Raw genomic sequence first — 16,718 nt, 5'->3', positions numbered from 1 at the left:
ACATACTCTTTCACTTGTTGCCATCATATTTCTAGTATTCTCTGTTTTATGTGTGTTATATATACCCTTAATTAGACTTGCAATGTAGACAGCCTACTCCTGCATGAGGTTAAGCTGCTGTGTAAATAGATAAAAAGTAATAAAAGTAGGAAAGACAGCTTTTGCTTAAAATAGAAATTAAGTTTAAAACCAACATTTTGGCCTTAGGCTTTTATTTAGGGTTTTGGAAAACAGAACAAGCTCTTTGGTTTCCATTACTTGCAGAAAGCATAATAGGCATAATATTACTTCTCATCTAATTTTGCATTACTTGAGTGTGTTTTAGTAAACCCCTTTTTCATTTAGAGTGAACTACTATAAATTATGCTGGGATATGATCATTGGTAGTTTTAGTAGAAATATTAGTTTAACTGAAGAACTTCTTTATTGTGACCTCTGTGGTAATAGCTTAAGCTCAGAAAAAAGGCATCAGAACATATGCTTTAGCGATTATTTTTCTTCAAAAGATTATGTTTCGTACAGATGATGAAAAAAGGCAATATAGTGCCAGCCCACTTAGGCTACCAATTAGTACTATCACTGTCGACCCCCCCAATAACTTCACTACAGTAGCATTAGTAATTTTTAGCATTTGAGGTTACTGGCCAATTGCCATCAAATTTACCACATGCATATTAAAAAACCAGTCAACCTTTATAATTTTATGAACTATGTTCACGGACAGAGGCTGAAAGACTACTGTTATCACTTTCTCCAAGCGGGCACAGAACCAAGTACATCTGATATGAGTCTATACTGCTAGCTAACTTTTTGTTACAGAAGTTTTTCAGTGCCTTTCAGTCTCTTTAATGTATGTATCTTTACAGTGTCTCTGTCTGATGGATACTTAACCTCCACATCTATTTTTCACATAGGGAACTGATGCAGAGGACATAAAAAGAAACCAAGTGGGAAGTTAAACACCTAATACTTGGTGGGCTGGTTCGGGCTGTGTTGTGTGCTACCTCTGTTAGCTGGTCCTGAATTGTTCGAGGTGGGTGGCTTTTGCCAGGAACCTATATGCTGCCTGCAGGACCATGGCTCAGTAATGAGCCAGTCCCCATCGTGTGCCTGAACCTTGCTGCAATGAGATTTGGCTTATTCCAAACTAAAGCTGCATTGCAGGTAAACGTGTAAGGAGTGTAAAAGATCAGGGGTTTAAACTGGAGTATGAAAATGATCCCTGAGATAATAGCACGGATTTAAGAGAATAAGTAATATTAGTACCAGTACATCTCTTTCAGATAAGCTATAGGCATTTGTTCCTTCATGCTTTCTGCCTCTTTTCTTTCATTCTTTTTCTTCTTACAGTCTTTTCCATCAAGTAGTCCAGCTTGACTTGGAGTGGTGCATCCTTAATCTGGCTTTTAGTTTAGTGGGTAGAGCACTTTTCTAGCAGATGAAAGAGCTGTGAACCCCCCCTTCAATTAGAGAACTTGAGAGCCATGTCACCCACCTCATGAGCAAGAGTTAAAGATGCCCAAATTGCCTGTAAATTGTTACAGGCAGCCTTGTCTTGTTGACTGGCCAGGAAACGAGTAGCAAAGTCCTCATCGTAAGTGATTGCCCAAGCTCCTTTAGGATGTCCTTGGCAAAACAGGAATGAAATTGCACAATAGCCTAGAACCACAAAGCTCTAACTTGATCTTGCTTTTTGTAGCTGGATTGACAATGATAAGAACCTGCGTAAATAGCGGTAGTTTGTAAGTGCTAGTGTTCCATGTTGACACATACGAATTTCATATTTTTCCTCATTCCATTGGACTTTTTCATGCATCTTTATTTTAAGACAGGAGGTTTTGCTATCTGAAGATTCTTAGTGCATGACAACATATATGATGGTTTGTCTTGAGTGAAGGGACTCTTGTTCCTGGCCAGTAATGCTATTGTAGGTCCTGATCTCTCAGTGTAAAGTTGGATTGATTTAAACTGATCCATTGCCTTGAGTTTGGTCTTGTGCTGAACAAAGGGGAGCACAATGCTAGATGATGTGCCATCAAGTTCCTGTGTTTCTTTATCCTTCCCTGGTTCCCCAGCTACACATAAAGTTTCATATCCTGTACATGTGATTCATCAGTCTATATTTACCAGTGGTGGTAATTTAAAATTAAATTTTTAGGTTTGTTTTTTGTTTTGTTTTGGTTTGGTTTTTAATTGAAAAGTTTATTTATGTCAGAGTTTCCCAAAGAAGTGAAAAAAAAAGGTACTTGAAATTTCTATTACTAAAACAAAGGACTTCTTTTCTTTTATGTTTCAGACACAGATATTAAGGAGCTAGAGGATGTTTTTGGACTTAACGGACAAGTAGAGCATAAGCTGAACTTCCTCAAAAAGAATGTATCAAAAGATATAAAGCTGGTACTGATTGCTCATTCTATTGGTTGCTACATCACACTGGAGATGATGAAGCGAGCATCAGAACTTCAGGTACATTAACCTTATAGAATGGGAGTTGTTAATAGCAAAGCAGCGCACATGCTTAGCCTGTGGGTAATGCCATGTCTTTCCTGTGGAAGCTCTATTCTGCTATACACAAACTTTCAACTAAAATGAAATAAAAACATTAATAACTAATCCTAATGACAGATAATAAAGTAGTTTGATGGAAAATAAAGTTCTTACTCTGAATTTGGACCTTTAAATGCTCTTGTAATATACATGATTAATAATGGTGATAAATACATTTAGGACTTTGTTGTCTTCTCATCTCTAAATAATGTATAAAAAGATCACTAGATATTTGGCTATTACATTATGTTACTACACCAAAAATTAAGACTGGTTATGACTGTAACAGCAGCTTCTTATCTCAAGGCAAGGAGATTGCTGGCTATACATGGGGAAATGTATGGAAAAGAATAGGTACATAAATTGTGAGGTGTACTACAATGAAGGATGTTGGTTTTAAAATTTAATACATATGCATATATCATTGCTTCTGCAACTTAGTCTTGGTTTGTGTAACGTGATGAGAGTGGGAGGTGTTACTGCATGTTCTTGTGTATCTGAACATTTTTGTTTGTCACTGTGGAGCAGTAAGAAGGCTGAGGCAGGACAGTGTCCTTGCAACTCTGGAAATGGCAAACTGTTAGTGCTCAGTAATAACTCACTCTACTAATGGATGATGAATGAAGAATATTGAATTTTTATTCTTAAACATTCACTCTTGCTAAATAATTGCTTCTTCCTTTACATTATAAAATCCTCAGTGGAAGGAAGTGCAGTGTTAGCATGTGTGTTTAATATATGCATGAGTAGGTTCTTCCACTTCTTCATAACCATTTCCACTGCACATCTAACTTCTTTTTTTCCTTTAAAGGAAACACCAACTAAAAACGTGAAACGTGAGGTTAACCTGATATATTTCCACAGGCATATTTCACTTTGTGATTATAAACAAGGGCACGTTTTTTGAGCGAACTTTTATTACTGTTTTATCTTTTCAAGAGGGAGTGTTCTAGAAAATATTGTACGCAGTAATTTGTCCAAAAATACCAACTTTCTTTGGTCAACATCTGTGCAGTCTTTATTACACAAATGATTTTATCTGGTTTCAATTAAACTATGAATTGTTGAGCAATTTTTTTACACCTGGCTCACTGGATACTGGCAGCATGCTATTCATCAATATTTTGAAACGTAGGTATCTTTGGGACACTCTTAGACTGCATGGTGCACTGTGTGCTTGAAGTTAATATATGACAAGCTACATTTAAGATGCATTTAACAATAGAAAATATTTGTGTAAGCCAGAGTGTTGTGCAACCTTTGTCCCTTTGCCAAAAATAAGTTAACTGTTAGCTTTTATAACATATGAAGTGTGATAATAAGAAACTTGTGTTTCCATCTCTCCCTTTATTTTTACTGGAATATTTGATTCCCACAAGATTTTGAGCACATATGTGTATTTTAGTAGCTAGATCATTTGATTTTATTTTTGTGTAGTTCTTATGTGGTATTCTTTTATTACATGAGTTTTGGTTTTGGTCTTAAATTCTCTGCTTTAAGAGCCTTTGATTGCTTACAGTTTATTATTCTGAGCTAGAGGTTAATGTGTTGTATTTATTGTTCAAATAATTCAGTAAATATTTATATTTGGAGTGTATGTTTAGCAGATTTGATTTTTGTTACACAATTTAAAGCCCTTTCATAATCTAACCAAATATAGACTAGATTGTCCCTCTCTCATGCAATGATGAGGGAACCTGATGAACTTGAGCTAGGATGCATGAAAAGGAGAAAGTGCTATCTCCTTATCTCTCCTTCTTGGTTGCTCTTCAGCTGTCGGTTTTGAATGCTGCTAATTTCTTGGGCCCTTGTGCTCTGCAGGTTAATGGGGTACTGTGGGGTTTTTTCTTAAACTTCTGTGAAATAATGCTTTCTTATTTCATTAAAAGAGAAATGAAATGGGATTTGCCAGTTTACCCCAGGATAAATTCAGTTTTGGACCCCATCCCTATTTTCCTGTTGACTCACAGAGAGGGTTCTGTTAACGGTTTCTTCAGGAGACCCCTTAACACAAACTTAGTCTTAGGTTGATGCCTTTAACTAAGTCTGGTTAGTAGAGAAGGACCACACAGGTTACATCCATACTTGGAACTAAGTGGGGCTACTGCATGGATTTGAGTACTGGGCCAGCTCTGCAGTGACGTTTTTGGACTAGTCTTTAAGAGACTTTTTGGCCCAAAGCAGCCAGCAACTCCCAGACAACACCCTGGCATGGTTCTGGGCTTGGCAGAGGCCCAGGACCGCTCCCGGTATTTAGTTTGGATGCAGACATCCTGTTTTGAGGCAGGGGATATGCAGCCATGTGGTCGCAGACCATCCCATGCCATCCTGTTCAGTGGCAGGACCAGGGAATAGTTCCTGGCTGGTCTGTTTGCTGGTGCATGTGTAACCGTGAATACTTCTCAGTTGTCTTAACTGAAGTGTCTTAACAAGATTTGCCTCTTCCTGGGAAGTGGAGCATCAAGAGTTTGTCAGACTGCTAAAAAATTTTGACACTGGGAAGGAAAAACATTAATCAGCCTGTTGTGTGGAGATGGAAAAATGCAATAATGTACAGCTTACTGGTACCTGGTCTTAACCTCATAATCTTCACTCTTCGTTCAGCCAGCAGAACTGAAGAATGAAGCTGAGTGACAAAACTATTTTCTCAGTTGTTGGAGCTTGAGCCTAACTCAAAAATACGCTACATCCTCCAGGCATTCTCTTCTAAAATACAAATCCTTACTTGGAGGATTTCCTTGTGCTTTGCTGGCGACACTACTGAGTCTTTCCTAAAACAGTCTGATCATTAATTTAATCAAAAGATTGACATATTTCCTCGCTAATGAAATTCAATCTGTTACAGCATTAGCCTCTCATTTGCAATGATGCTTTTGAAATGCCAGCTTTTGAAATGCCAGCACCTTTGTGGTAATAAATTAACATTTACTAATGAATGAAACCATCATAGAAAGTAAGTATCGCTCTTAATGTAAGTCATTGAGGAGGAAGAGTTTAAAACCTCTGAGTATGTATCAGTTTAAGCAAATAAAATTTTTGTAATATATAATTCAAAACCATGCATTGCTACTGTGTCTCAGCAGTGCCAAAGATTATTGGGTATTGCTGGAACTTAGCTGATTTTATAAATAATAGCTAACAAAACATAAGTTGGAATAGCTGTGCATAAAACAAGTTCACACCTTGGAAACCCTGTCACATCATTTCTGTGCATATGTTTGTGTGCATCTGCCTTATCTTTCCTTCACTGTGTTCTCTTCCAGACAGAAATCTGCTGGTCTGTACTTTCTTTCGAGAAATGTGATGAGCGTAACAAAATAGCATAGTTTGCATTTAACGATTCCACAAATTTATACAGTAGCATAACCATGTTTTTTCTTTTGTCTGCATATGAATTGCATTCAGGTCTTTCACTTGAGGAGCTACAACTTGTTCAGGATCTAGTAATGTACGTAGCTTAGAAGGTTTCTGCAATGTGTCTTATTCTTCATAAATCAGTACTGACTTTCACCCATCAGGAGGCTGTCTACTAACCAAGCTTTCTTGAGTTAAGCAAACATTTCTTCATTGCTGACTATTCTAAATTATTTTATAATGTATAAAATGTTGGTGCTATTCATTCCCTTTTGCAAATAAATTAAACATGCCTAACAGGAAGTATCAGGTATTTTTTGTTAACCTTTTGAACTGCTGAAATTGGCTATATATTCCTGCGGTTGGTTTTCTATCTGTTTAGCCAGTTTCTAATCCATATGAAAATGTTTCTCTCACCCATTATTAGTATTATTAGTGGTCACAGGGATTGAATGACCTCAGTGGAAGCGTTTTGTTGGAGCTTTTTGAATACAGGTATTTTAGGTGATGCTCCTATATGTGTATGGTAGCTTTATTTCTTTCTTCATTTTTAAATTTTTCAAAATATTTAGTTAAAAAAGTGAAGGAGCTTTCACGTATATATTCTTGTTGTTACTTCTGATGTTAGAAAAAGCCAGAAATATATTTTATCATTCTTTTTTAAATTTAGCTGATAATAGATCAGTCTTGATTTTCTGTCATTCCAAAGTTTCTGCTGTTGCATTGTTAGTAGTGGAGCCTTTTATTACCCTTAGTTCTCCCCTAAATCACACATTTAGCGTAACATATGTAGTCCTCATTTTGTGGTTTCATACTTCAACCAAAAGGCCACGTTCCATCTGTTGTGAACAGCTTGCTTGGAAACATTGATGGCCTACAGGTACACAACAGAATGACAGATGTCACGACTGTTAGCTTTTTTTTTTCCTATTTTCTAGAAATGTGCTTCTTCCCGACTACCTGCAGCCCTTTGCAACACATCTTAGTAGGAGAAGACATCTCTGCACATGGCCCTTCTGACAAAGACATTGATTGGGATATGAAATTTCAGAAGCGCTCTTCTCTTTGCCATCTCTTGGCCAGGGAGGGGTGTTTTTTCAAGGATGTGTGAGAAATTACCTGTATATATAGAACTAGTTTGTTTTAAAAGAAGCTTTACTAAAGCAGTGAAAAATGGCAAGATAGTTTGCATTGCAGTGCATCTTTGTATGCAACATAAAATGCAATAAATAATTATTCACTTACAGAAGAAATGAAAGAAGTCTCTCTTAACAATGTGTGAACGTCTATCCATAAACAGAATATGAAGTTTAAAGCAAATTAGCTATTCCTGAATAAGTCATGTAAAGCATTCTGATTCTAAACCAAATGTCTTTTCCTGATATAGTTTAATCTCTTTTCAAAATAGCTTAAGATAATAGTTTTGAATATATTCTAGATTCATTCTGGACAAAAGTGTTCACACATGAAGCTATTCAGGAATATTTCCATGTTTAGATATTCTTTACTCAGGCTTTAATTTATCAAGTCTATTGGTCAACATCAGTTCTGTAAGCTATCAGAGCTTTTCCAAAGTTTACTGGCAGAGATAATCCTCTTTTTGAAATACAGATTCCTGAAGACAGAAGCTTCAAGTAGGTGTCTTTTGTTTTTTTCTTTTTTTTAAGCTTTTGCTTCTCCCAAGAGCTGAACTGGACAAGAAGAGAATTTTAGTTTGCCACTGTGGGCAAATGAATAATTGGCCATCATAGCAAAAAGATCCCACCTGCTAAATGAGTTGTTTTTCACATATTTTTGTGTGATAAGAACAGTTACTTAAGGGGAGGGAGGAACGAGTGTCTAAGTTGTTTTGTAATGGTTTAAAATCTCACTTGGACAAATACTAGATTCTCTCATTGCTGCCTTTCTGCCTCAAATCAAGTTGATTCTTTTGTCTCTGGTTAACACTTAGTTCCTTTCTGTTGAAGTACTTGGAAAGCTCCCCCTGACTTTAGTGAAAGTAGAATTAGGCCATAAGAGAGAGAAATATGTCAGAATTCCTCTGCTTAGTGATTTATTGGGATACAGAATTCAATGCAGTGACCCTTTATGTTAATAATTTAGTTTCAGTTGTGTTGAAAGCTTAATTATGAATTTGGGAAGCACTTCCATAATGTTAGGAAAGAGAAAAGTCACCATGTTTTTAAATGCGGGTATTTCTACAAGAAAACAAAATTCTTTAGTATTGAATTACTGGAATTCCACAGGGACTACGAGACTATGAGATTAAAAGAGGGAGATTTTCTTAACAGTACAGAAACTGCTAAGCATGTCTGACCTTTGAGATAATAAGGAAGTCTTTTCAGCAGCATGAATGAAGGAAGGAAAGACTGTATGAAGGCAAGGACATTTCTTCAGTTCCTATTTTGCTGAGATTAGAACATATATATGTAGTCCAAGACTAGTGGTGTCATCGTTACAGAATACATCTTCTGAAAGGACACTAATTTAGCAGGTTCTGATGCCCTTACAAGTTCTAGTGCATTTTGGAAGTAGAAAGAAAATGAAAATATAAACACACTTGAGATAAACAGGAATATAAATTTTTATTCCATTTTTTTAAAATTATTTAACATAAGAGCATCTAATTCAAATGTTGATTACCTAAATTAGATGTCATGGTACTTTAAACAAAGTTAGTTTACATAGCTGTTGTCTGGGTAAATTCACTTCTGATGATCTCACTGACAATTATAAAGTTTAAAATACACTTAGTGAACAAATATATTTTTTTACCACCTTGCATGCTCTCTTACAAAAGTAAGCTTATCTCAGATCTTTTGAAGAGTACAGTGAGACTGCATAAAATAGAAAAATAACCAGAAGATTTCTGAAGAGAGAGAATGTCTTCTCTCATGTAGAGGATTATACTTTGTAGACCTGTGTGCCAGGGTGCAGTGTAACCAGCAGCACAGTAGAAGCATGAATAAATGTCCTTGGTTTGTGCAGCTTTGTTTTGATTTGTCCTTGCTGAGAACTGTTTGCTTTTGGTTCCTTAATGGATTGCAGTGATGGGTGGAATATGGATATGTAGTTATGTCTAGCAGCAGGGGTCATGATCTGGAGAAACAGAATGGAGAAACACTATTTTTATATGAATTGCATGTTACTTGCAGGTTTAAATGATAAAGTGCAAAAAAAAACCCCATAAAAATTAAAATGAGTGGAAGACTTACAGTAACACAAACCCAATGACAACATTTGCAAAATTATTATGCAGGAAAAAAATAGATGGCTGTACTTAGCAGACCTCACAAGGGAACTGGTACGCATTTCAAATAAATGCATGTCTTGTGAAGAGCGCTGTGAATTTCTAGGCCATGATATACAACTAAACTGAGTCTGATGTATTTTTCTTCTCCTTCAGTCCATCCGTCCGGATAAATGAGCTACATACTAAAAAAAGAAGCAAATAGTGTTGGGCTGATATACACCCACCTCCATCCCCCTTTAAGTGTTGAGGGAGCAAAAAAAGAAGGACTCTATCTAACATGGTTTTGCACAGAATTAATTGTGGGTCTAAGTTCAGCTACCTTCAGTGAGACATGTGTGTTAATTTAACTTTATGGGTGTTTTGAGTTGGTGGCTGATTTGCACTATTTCTATAATACATATATATTTGGCAGTTCTCTCTGCCAGTTCTTGATAGATAGCAAGTCTTAGAGAGCATATACAAGGAAGCACAGGTGGTCTGAGCCAGCAGTTAGACTAAAATTTGCTTTAGTTGATGGTATACACATTGCAGAGTCTGCATAATCCACCTTGCAACAGATGACAAAGTTCTGACGAGTATGTTCTCTCAGTGACGCCTCAGGCAGTATCAGTAAATCTAGTGGAATAGCCAGTAAAGCAAGCAATACGAACTTCGTGCATATGCAAACATTATGCAGCTCTCTTATTTGGAAAAAGTGAGAAGTAATGCAGATGATTTATTAAACCTGACCAAATAAAATAAATAAGATACCGTATCTTTGAAGCATCAAGGAAGTTTCTACAAAGATCTGTGGAGAGATTTATTTAAAAAAAAAGGAAAAAATGAAAACAACCTTCATATGAAAACCTAAGACAAACATAAAACCTCTCTTTTGGGGTGGGAGGCTGCAAAGCAAAGAGCATGAGTTCATGGCAAACAAAGATTTGTTAGAGAGATACTGACTTTTGACTGAGACACTCGTAAAGGGCCACCAGCCTGAATTTGAAAGCAGAATGCCGTCAGTGAACGGCTGATAACTGAGGAATGGGGTTGAGAGTGTCAGCTCACCCAAGAGACCACTAGCAACCATTATTTTCACTGGCTTGATGACAGACTCTAATCCTAACGGTCCCAGTCATATTCTTTTCTACCTCTCCCCGCCAAAAAAAAGCTTTAAAAAATGTAAACTGTAAGAAAATGCAGCAATCAACAGGCAGATGGGATTTTTTTGTATAACCCTCACTGGACACCGCCTTTGTGAATAGGAACAGGCACTGTCTAGGTTGCCATGTGCTGCATAGGTCTGCCTGAAATTACTTTTCTCTTCACAGACAAACAACCTACCTTGTACTATAGCAGACAAAAGAATGTGAAATACCTCAAGGATACAAAAACAATTTAGGAAACTTAAAATGTAAGGAGAAATAAACTGTTGAAGGTGCTACAACTTCAGACATAGAATGCCTAAGGGCAAATTAAATAAGAAGTCAAATCTTTTGTCTTTTGCTTTCACCAGGGAGAAGCATGCATTTTTCTCCACATTAAGAATACGATTTTTATCACGGAAAATTGGCTTCAAGCCAAAGTGGCATGAACTATCAATTATCAGCAAATAACTAAACCTATCAGGAGCTGAAATGTGATCAACATGTGATAGTCTTCAGTTATGCTGTGAAGATACCTCACCGTTAGTGCTTTGTGTCTGTCTGGTTTTCTGTTTTCTGCTTTCTTGTCGTAAGCAGAGAAATTAGCTTTTAATCATACATTGTGTAGTCTGTTACACATGGTGCCATCTTCTGACTCCTATGTTGACCAAATATGTTGTGGTTAACAGTGTATAACTGCCTGCTAGTTAACAATCCAATTTCCTCTAAAAGGAGATAACAGGATTTATGCTTTAAAGTTGTTTCCCCCTGCCAAGGGGGAGAGAGCGAGAGATAAAAAAGTAAGAGAGATTTCCAGAGGGCTCTACTTTATGTATCTGTCCTGTCTGCAATCCAGATTTGTTCTTGCTTGTAACAGTAGAAGTAGCAAGCAAGAAACTGAAAGGTGAGACTCAAGTTGCCAACATAAGGTGATAGAATTCCGGAATTTTGGGCAATACGAAACTTTAGGATTAGGAACATGTAAAATTTTCAAAGTTTCATGTTGGGAAGGATTACCCATTGAACTATGGCCTTTTGAAGATCTTCTGTGTCATCACTTTTTGAAATGAACCTTGACTTGACTTGCTTTGTTTTATTCTGCTCACTAGTATTTTATGCTGTGTTTCTGTTATATTGTCTTAGTACACTGTGGCTCAGCTCATGTTAGCCACATATGCACCATACAGCACATATGATGAAGCTGTAGTTCATCGTATTGTCAACACCTGAAGGGGGGTAGCTGAGTTGTGGATTTGCGTGGCTGAGTTCAGTATCTGCCCAAAAAGTGTCAATATAGAAACTCAGTTTAGAAAACAAAAAGCTTAAAGTTTGCAATATGACAGTCATAAGAATAGGAAAAAAGGAATATACATTAAATTAAACAAAACTGATTTTTAAATCCACTCTTTTTGATCTACCAAATATAGACCAAAGGCTATGCACTGTCTGTTTGTCTTATCATTTGATGCCTACATGTCTCTCCTAAAAACAGAAATAGCGATACTAGAAAGATAAGGTAGAGTGAGTATTAAAGCTCTGGTTTGCATTCTAAAAAAGACTTTTGAAATATATATATAATTCATTCTTAATATTGCCTTATATGGATTTTGAAAACAAATAATGCATTTCTGAGTAGTGCTGCCATGTGTATACATAGCATACCTTGTGTAGTGTTTGAAGTGGGTGAAGCACGTAGATAACACCTGCTCAGTCCTAGAACTTTATGGGAAATTAGATTTAGATTAGATCTAGAAATTAGAAACTAGATTACATATAGTTCAGTACTCTTCTGAGTCAGGAAAACTTACAGTCCAGAAGTGTTGAAGATCAGATGAGACTGGTAAATAGTAGAGTGATAATTAAAAGCACAAGTGCAAATTTAATTAAAATTGATGTCTGATGGAATTGAAAGACAGGCTTGACAAAATCAGCAGCAGTATATCCATCAGAACATTTGCATTACCAAGCATATGAATACAGGTTTCTGTTTTTAACATCAATCGTATTTTTAAGAGTCAGGATTCAGAGTCAATTACATTGCCCTAAGATCAGCTTGTTTAGATCATAACCCTGAGATAAGAAGGCCATTCCCAAGACTTTCTGAGGAAGATCATATTTTGTTCATAATGTTCACTTCAACTTCTGTCACCTTGTTTAACATATTTGGTTTACTGCTCAGTTGAATATAGAAACAATATGAAAACCAAGATTTTGGTCTGTGCTGATTCAAAGTAGGAAAGCACAGAACAATAATTTTGATTTCAAGAGACTAGAATTTGTTTAAAAACATTGTGTGTATTTTGCTGCTAATGAAACATCTGATTTCTTTTCAGATGTATGTAGTCAGAATTCAAATAAACCTATAAATTTTTTTTTTTCTAGGAAGTTAAAAGACATTAAAGTAGCCAAATGTACAAACAGAAAAGGAAGAAAAATAAACTGAAAAGTGGAATCTGTGATCATTCATCAAGAATCCAAAGTAAAACATGAAAATGAAGAGGAAATGAAGGACTAAAAATAAAAAGATGGCTAGAATGGTAAATGGCAGAATAACAGGATTTATTAAGTACTGTGGATTTTTACAGATTTGTTCATAAAATCTTGTTATTTTGCATCTCCAAAATTTTTGATTCATGTTGTAGTAACTAAGTGAAATGATTCTATAAAAATGAGGGAATCATAAAGATATAACAAGAAATAAATTTAAAAAACAATTAGGATTTATAGCATATGTTTTCAAAAGAGCTCAACACCCTTTTGAAAGCCAGATTTCCCAAAAAGCTTTTTATGCTGGGTGGTGAAATCTTTTGAAATTCTGTCTACCAATGTGTATGCATAGCACTTGAAAATTAGGGACTCGTCTCTTTGGAGAGTTGGCCCAAACGGATCAAAATTCAGTATCAAGATATGTCACACATAGCTTGAATTTGTTTTGGTTTTCTACTGCAATTAATATGCTTTTATAGAAGACAGTAGAGCCACAAATCAGCAGATTTCATGCTAATTTAAAATTCAGTAGAGAAAAGGGGAAAGCAGTCAATTTGGGCATTAAAGAATTCTTCATGAAAGGAGCATGTGAAGGGATATTGTGGAGTTTTTGAACACAGACTTTGCAAACATGTAGTTAAACTTGGAGCATGGCTATAAGTCTAGTAACCAGTATCTGCTCCTAGAAGCTCTATATTAAAATGTAATTTCGCTGTCTATCCTGAGCCCTCAAGAATGAAGTTGAACTGCTTCATCAGCTCTTGCCTCTCATTCTGTGTGATACAGTTACTCAAGCAGTGAGGGAGGACTTGGCTTGGATCTTCTAGTGTAGAAGAGGTTACTTAGAATGGACAGTGTTGTAATTAAAAATACTTCCTACACTGCCATATTGTTAATTTGTTCCTTCCCCATGGTTTACAGTGAAGTCTAGGGATGCTTACTTTAGAGGCTAGGGTGGAAAAATGTATTCCTCTACATTAGCTTCTATACTGAGAATGGTGTGTCCTGTTTGAAGAGTTCACTGCAAGAGTGAAAGGAATCAGAAAAAGACACAAACTTTATACAAAACAGTTATAAGATCTCTGAGCTTAGATTGCACATTCACTGCATTTAGGGCATTTCTAATACACTATTGAATTAAGTTCAGATGAATACTGCAGGATTTTTTTCCCTGTCTTTTTAGTATTTCTTTGATTACTGATTATTTTAGGGAAATTTTTGCTGATGCCATGATGGATCTTTTCAGATACCTGAGGATGTGTTGAGTGACTGTACACCTATGTTTAGAGAACTAAATCGAGCCCTAGATTTCTTCTTAAGAATCACCCTCTGTGCTCTTGTGACTGAGGTTATATTCAAAATTATATGTAGTAGAAGTCCACTTCCTTTTCCATTTATTTCAATGTATAAATATTTGAAATGCTTCATTTCTATTGTTTGGATACAAGTCTACTTAACTGTGATATTTTGGAAAAAAAAATCATTGGAGTTTGCCCTTTCATGTGGAATTCAGTGTTAAGAATACGTTTAAGTGGAAGTCCAGGAACTGCAAATGTATTTAATAAACGTGTTACCTTTGGAGTCCTGTAAGAAAGTTCAATTAATGTTAAAGAAAATATGCTTCTAATAACTTTGTTACAACGTTTCTAGTCACTGGAAAATTGTAAGAACATTCCACTCCATTTCAAATTCCAAAACGAAGCATAATTCTGTATAAGGAGTAGAATTCACTGAGTTCTAATTGTTCTTGAAAACATTAAATTTCTGCTCCTCTATTTCAAAACAGCAATATGACTACTGTAAGTGTATTTTACTGAAATGAATGATACAAACTCCAGATCACAATAAATATCATTTGAGCTGTGATCTTTAATGGCAGCTGGCAGAGTTCAGATTTCTTATCTGGCATTGGCAATTGAAAGGTATTCTCCAAATTCTTGTTCTCAGTTGCACTAAAACCCTTCCTACCTGATGACCAGTTTTATTTGCGTGGTAAATTAGATATGATAATTTTGCTCTTTTAGCATATTCCTGCCTGTACTCCATTTGTCATAATAATTAAGGCTAGGAGCAGTCTGTAGTACTGCAAAGGAAGGAATTTTATATTTTTCGCTTATTATTTAAAATGCTTACGGTTCTGGGAAAGTCAATGCAAAGATGGAAAAACGAACTTACTGAGAGAATTCCTCACTCCCTTCTCTCTCTTTTTCTCTTCTTCTGATACCCTGACAAGACTGGGATATAAGCTCTATCTTGAACCTCAAATATTCCTTGTTTCTTTTCTTCCTTTGACAAAAATACAAAGTTCAGCATTGTGTTCCATTTCTTCTCAGTGCTTCCTGGCTCACTCAACCTTCTGTTCTTCACTGATACCACAAGTCAGGACTTGTTGTACTTTTCTTCCTCCAGAGTACATCATTAAATAAACCACTTAAAATGGTTAAAATGGTAACGGACTGAACTTCCAACATCAAATGTCATCTCAGCTTTCCTTATCTGTCTACTAACCCTTCTAGCCAAGTAGGACTATGGGCTTGGGTTGACTGGATGCCTTTTTGAGAGCTGACTCCAGTGAGTGGTGAAATATGCTCCTTCGAAATAGCTTAAATGGAGCACTTAAAAATAGAAATGCAAGGCTCTTGAGGCACTGATGGAAAATGATGGCCTTCCCTTTTCATCAGCAAAATGAGATTATAATTGTAGGACTGGTTTCATATTCACCTTGTTCGGCCACTTTTCCTTTAACTGAATGGATTAGCATTGAGATTTATTGGTAGGTATGGCTGTATATTGATGACTGTGAAAGCAGTTGGTTCAAGACAACAGAAAATCTGATTCTTAATACTTTCTTTTTGTTGAGCCATCTCTCTACTTTAAGGGCATATTACTGGTTCATTGTAAGTGGTAAGTGTCCCAGATCATGTCTACAAGGATCATATTTACCAGTCCATGTACCACAAGGTTACCTGCAGATGCAGTGTGATCTCATGGGAGTGCTACGCTAAAAAAAATCCCACCCTCTACTTCCAGAATGAAAACAGAAAGAATTTCTCCTGGAAAGTGGCAGCTGTGTTCTGACATTCATGTAATGGGAGCAACTGAAAGCTTTATGGTGTGTAACTGTGACACTGCATTCCAACATAAGCTTCTCCCTGACCTTCTTCCAACCAATAAACTATTCTTCCTCTCTTTTCACTCTCACCCTTCCTAATCTTCTTCTGTTTATATGCTTTAATCATAATAGCAACAAATCCATCCCTGCCGGTATTATCACACCGTTGCAAATTTTGGCCGTCTCCTTTGGCACTTCCCTTGTAGATGGAATGATATTGCCCACTTTGATGGGGCTTAATTCTCTATGTAAAATACTGCTCTGTCAATGAGTATTTTCTCTATTAAACTATTTTCAGTCCAACAATAAGATACAGATTTTTAGGAGAACAGTTTTCTCATTATTACCTTAACCCATAAAAAGGCTTTTTCTTTTTTTTTTTTTCAAACATTTTGGGCAGGTCTTCAGTTACCCAAATATTTGTAGTACGAAGTAATTTGCATTTCAGCCCTGTGAGACTTGTAAATGTAATGAACAGTCTGTGTGTTTAATATTTTTAATATTTTTAATAATTCGCAAATAGTTCGGTATGTAGAGCTGACCTGTTGAGAAATAGTTTGCAATGTCTTTAGAGAACACTTCTGAGTTCTAGTCTTTTGTATGTTTAGCAGAATTCTGGGCTTCATCTGGAAAAATTCTACTCTTACTGGAAAATATCTCAAGTAATGTGAAACAACAGATAATTTTTTCCTGTGCCGTGACCCACTTGTAAGGTGAGGTGTGGATGGTCCCTCTCCTGTTGCCATTAAACAGGTTTCAAGATTAGAAGGCAAGTATTATGGAAGATACTGACAACCTTTTGAAAGGTGTGATTGAAAGCATATTGATTTCAAAGGGAATT

General features: G+C 36.1%; 1 protein-coding gene across 2 annotated transcripts in view; it reads left to right on the top strand.

Moving 5' to 3' along the window:
* Positions 1 to 16,718, top strand: part of LDAH (lipid droplet associated hydrolase) — a 126,871-nt gene that overhangs the window by 56,537 nt on the left and 53,616 nt on the right. For both annotated transcript variants that reach the window (XM_075708172.1, XM_075708171.1), the window contains one exon: positions 2,297 to 2,466. In XM_075708172.1, coding sequence (XP_075564287.1) covers positions 2,297 to 2,466 — 170 coding nt within the window. The remainder of the gene's footprint in view (positions 1 to 2,296; positions 2,467 to 16,718) is intronic.

The sequence above is a fragment of the Pelecanus crispus genome, chromosome 3 (genome assembly GCF_030463565.1).
Source record: "Pelecanus crispus isolate bPelCri1 chromosome 3, bPelCri1.pri, whole genome shotgun sequence".
NCBI classification, from domain to species: domain Eukaryota; kingdom Metazoa; phylum Chordata; class Aves; order Pelecaniformes; family Pelecanidae; genus Pelecanus; species Pelecanus crispus.
Note: the sequence above shows the minus strand (reverse complement) of the source record. Positions and strands in the feature narration are given on the sequence as shown.